The sequence below is a fragment of the Coffea arabica genome, chromosome 3e (genome assembly GCF_036785885.1).
Source record: "Coffea arabica cultivar ET-39 chromosome 3e, Coffea Arabica ET-39 HiFi, whole genome shotgun sequence".
Lineage (NCBI taxonomy): Eukaryota > Viridiplantae > Streptophyta > Magnoliopsida > Gentianales > Rubiaceae > Coffea > Coffea arabica.
Window position 1 is genome coordinate 43,105,287 of NC_092315.1, and position 4,799 is coordinate 43,110,085.

The window sequence follows — 4,799 nt, forward strand, 5'->3', positions numbered from 1 at the left end:
CAATCCAAATAAGAACTTCCCCCAAATATCACTGGTTGAAGACAAAATTTAACTATTAGTCAGCAATCAACCACAGATATATACCACAGCACCCAAACAAGCACAAAATTTCTGTCCTCAGCTAGCAAGTCAACAATCTGGCCTCAGCTAAGAAATTAAAATCTGGCATCAGCTAATGAAAACTAGTAATCTGGCCTCAGCTACTTAGTTACAGAAAAATAAAGAAAGAATTCACCGGAGGTTTGGAGTAGGCAGTGGATGACAGTGAAGAGAGAAGAGGCGGCACGGAGGAGAAAGGTGCGACGCGCGTGAGAGCCACGCGCATGGGCTGCTGCTGCTGCTGCGTTGGTCGAGCGCGCCCCTGCGCCGCGCCTGGCTGCTGGTGCTGGTGCTCTGGTCGTGCGATGGGCAGAGGCTGGAGCTTACGAAGGGGAGGCGCATGGGTGACGCGCGCTGGGCAGTACGCTGGCGTGGCTGTCGCGAGCTGCTGGGCTGCGCTGGAGCCCAGGCGTGCCAGGTGGAGCGGTCGCAAGCTGAGCGCGGGCTGGGCAGCACACAAGGAACTTGAGCAGAGGGCGCGCTCAGATGCACGCTGAAGCAGGGTGGCCGCTGGCGGAGGATCTGAGCTGGAGGGCGGCGACGTCGAACAGCAATGAGTGGCGTGCGGCGCAGTGAGGAGCGGCGGAGGACGAAGCAAAAGAGGGGAAAGAAGAAACGAAAGAAAAGAAGGAAGAAAAAGAAAAAGAGTAGGGCTTCGGGTCCTTTGAAATTTTTTTTTTTTTAATCCTTTAGCGTGACCACCTAGCGTGGGCACACCTAACTGCTACAGAGTCTTCTGTCCGCGGACGAAAATTTTCTTCCCTTAAACGTGACCACCTGGCGTGGGCACGCTTAACTGCTATAGAGTCTTCTGGTCGTCGCCTTCCAACTCCATTCCTTAGACGTGACCACCTGGCGTGGGCACGTCTAACTGCCAACTCCCTGCCACCAAACATCAAACGATTAAATGACACTAACACTCAACTAAAACTTAAAAAATGTACGAAAACTAAAACAAATAGTCTTGGGTTGCCTCCCAAGTAGCGCCTTTCTTTAATGTCTTTGGCTAGACATTGCACCACTCTTTAATCTGGATGTAATTGAATTTTCCTTGTAATTGGTGGCCTTCCTCCGGGATCCACGTGGCCATTGAGTGCACCCTTTTTTCTAAATTTTCTCTCCATTTTCACCTCATAAACTGCTTTCATCCTATAGGACTTGTTCGCAGCAACCTTGAATTTATCCCTACCAGCAAATTTAGAAAATTCTTGCACAGAGGGATTAGTGGCATAAATAGCAAACACAGACTGAGAGTTAACAGGATGTTTCATTGTATCAAAGATATTAAAGTGGACTATTTCTCCATCAAATTCCATCGTGAGAGTACCCTTACTAACATCAATTTTAGTCTGGGCAGTACTAAAAAATGGTCTTCCTAATATAATGGGTGATGGATTTGGGGCACTTCTATCATCCATGTAAAGCACATAAAAATCAGTAGGAAAAATTAATCCATCTACTTGCACTAAAACATCCTCAATTATCCCATCCGGGTAAGCACATGTACGATCAGTCAATTGAATTATTATCCCCGTTTCTTTTAATGTCCTAAATTTAGGAAATTATAGATTGACTTAGGCATCACATTAATAGAAGTCCCTAAATCTATCATGGCATTTTTGATACTAGAATGTCCAATCTTACAGGGAATAGTAAATATACCTGGATCCCCGCATTTGGGTGGAAGTTTCCTTTGAAGTACAGCTGATACATTCTCTCCTACCATCACTCTCTCATCACCCCTTAGCTTTCTTTTGTTAACGCACAAGTCTTTCAAGAACTTTGCGTATTTGGGTACCTGCTTGATCACATCCAATAGTGGGATGTTTACTTGAACTTTGCGGAACACATCCATGACTTCTTTTTCCCTTTCTGCCCTCTTTGTCTTTTCCAACCTGCAAGGAAAAGGAGTTAGATTAGATTTAATAGGGATTGAAGGAATAGATGTTACCTTACGGTCTTCGCGAATGCGTCCTTCCTCTTCGATTTCCTTTTCTATCTCCTCCTCACTTTTGCTTTTTGAATTTTCCACTTTAGACCCTTCCAGTTCCTTACTACTCCTCAGCGTCACGGCACTTACATTTTTGGGATTTATCTCGGGGTGAGATGACAATTTTCCATGAGCGTGGGACTCCAGGTGATTGATGGCAGTTGCCAATTGGCTTATTCGAGCATCCATATCTCTCATGCCTGCTTTGGTATCCTGCTGGAACTGAGTGGTGCTCATGGTTAAGGCTCTAGTTTCTTGCTGGAGTTGAGCCATATTCGTGGTCAATGACCTAGTCTCCTGCTGAAGCTGTCTAGTCTCTTGCTGGATCTGGGCGGTAGTCGTAGCCAGACTCTTGACAATATCCTCCAGAGAGCTACTTGAATTGGCGGGCGGAGGTTGAGGCTTTTGCTGCCATGGTTGCTGAAACCCTGGTGGACGATTTGAGAGTGAATTTTGTGGTCGGTTCCCATAACTGAAGTTGCGATGGTCTCTCCAACCGGGGTTGTATGTGTTGGAGTACGGGTCATACTGCCTGCGGGGCGCGGGCACGCCTCCGGCCATGTTTACCTGTTCCGCCCCGTCCTCTTGCAAAAGGGGGCACGTGTCCGTGCAGTGGTCCATGCTAGTGCAGATGCCACAAACTCTAGCTCGCGGCGTGTCTCTCATGGCTAATTGCCTGACAGCAGACGTCAACTCTGACAGTTGCTGCTGTATGGATGAAGTCTCTATCTCGTTGACTCTACGGGTAGGGTTGTTCTCACGGAAGCCAAATTGTTGGGAGTTCTCTGCCATGGCTTCGATCAGGTCCCATGCTTCCTTCGGTGTCTTATTCGCCAGGGCTCCTCCGCTCGCAGCGTCAATAATACTCCTGTCAGTTGACTGGAGCCCTTCATAGAAGTACTGGATCAACAGTTGTTCACTAATTTGATACTGTGGGCATCTAGTGCACAACTTGTTGAACCTTTCCCAATAGTCGTACAAGGACTCCCCGGAGTACTGCTTGATACTGCATATCTCCTTCCTCAAACTCGCAGCCCGGGATGCGGGGAAAAATTTTTCTAGAAATTTCTTTTTCAATTGTGCCCACGTGGTGATACTACCTGCAGGTAGGTAGTATAGCCAATCCTTCGCTGCGTCCTTGAGAGAGAAGGGGAAAGCTCTAAGTCTTATCTGCTCCTCAGTGACCCCAGGAGGTTTCATGCTAGAGCAAACCACTTCGAACTCCTTGACGTGTTTGTGAGGTTTTTCACCAGAAAGACCATGGAACGAAGGTAGGAGCTGAATCAACCCCGATTTCAGCTCGAATGAGGTATTCTCAGACAGAGTTGGGAAAGTGATGCACAAGGGCTGGTGAGTCAGTTCCGGGGTAGCCAGCTCCCTTAATGTCTGGGTATTGGCCATGCGAAATTCGTCTTCTACTGACTCGTTTGCAGAAGATAAGTGCCCTTTCTTTTCGTCTCTTGGTCTCTTGCCTTCGCCTATGTGCTGCCTTCTCAACCTCAAGTTCGTATATCAATTCACCTGTGCGAGAAGAACGGGGCATAAACTAGCAAAAATACCAAGAAAAATAAAATAAAATAAAATAAATTGAATTCAAAAAGAAACAAATAATTCAGACGCCAGTCCCCGGCAACGACGCCAAAAATTGACAGGTGTCGAACCTGTGCAATAATAATTAATAAAACCTAACTACCACTTAAAACAGTCAATAATCAATTCGAGTACTGGAGTAGGGACTCTAGGTGTGCAATGGGTTACTTGATTCACCCTGTTCCCGAAGAGTTTGCTTAATCCGATATACCTGAATAAATTATTTAACTAAATTCCCTAACTAGTAGACAGTGGTAAGCAGGGTCGTCTCCTCAGGGACTAGCAAGATATTTTGTTTCTTTTCAAATCAAGATTAATGGGGGATTTTGGTATCAAATGCCAACTAAACAAATTAAATGCAGAAAATAATTAATTAAAAGAAATAACTAAGAGAAACTCTAGCCAAGGGTATACTTCAGAAATGGTTCATGCAACTGATCATCGATTCAAAGGTAATTCCAACATTAATTAATAGATTGGTTATAGTTGTCATGCACGCGATAAACAACCAACCCTTCCTTAATTTAACGATAGCTAAGGTACGACCGTTAGCTATTTCTCTAACCCAAAAATAACCCTAGGTACGACCGTAGGATTCAATTTCTAGATTGCATTAATAAATAGAAAGACCCAATCCTAACTAACAAACACGCTACGAGGGTTTGTTTAAGTTAGATTTTATGTTCCCCTGACGTAAACCCAATTACGCCAGTTGCTATTGAGATAGAGATAACGAACAATTACGGATTTAGTTATCCCTATTTAGCAAAATAGCCTATATGAACAATTAATTATTGCGTACTAATCAATCATACATAAGAACTATAACAATTAAAAGCGGGGAACATATAAATATCAATAAATGAAGAAAATAATTAAGAATAATTTAGATCTCACAGTAACTGCTAAACCAATTCGTCTGTTGCCCCCTTGACTAGAATTAGCGAATTAGCCCGCCATTAATGAAGGACAAGCCGCGCGTGTGGAAGTGGGAAAGGTTCGCAAGTCGGTTCTCCCACTCTGGTCAACCCCAGGAGGAAGAAGCACAAGATTTTATCGCCTCCAATTGTCTCCAAAAAGAACAACGCAAAAGAGGGTCTTGTGAGAACCCGTAAAACCT

General features: G+C 44.8%; 1 protein-coding gene across 1 annotated transcript; it reads right to left on the minus strand.

Annotated features, from left to right (window-relative positions):
• Window positions 1-1,124: 1,124 nt before the first annotated feature.
• LOC140038536 (uncharacterized) lies at window positions 1,125-3,490 on the minus strand. The gene is made up of 4 exons (XM_072083918.1): window positions 3,190-3,490; window positions 2,051-2,976; window positions 1,762-1,897; window positions 1,125-1,636 (listed from the first exon to the last, which is right to left on the minus strand). The coding sequence occupies exons 1-4, from the start codon at window positions 3,488-3,490 to the stop codon at window positions 1,125-1,127; spliced, it is 1,875 nt and encodes a 624-aa protein (XP_071940019.1).
• Window positions 3,491-4,799: the final 1,309 nt, after the last annotated feature.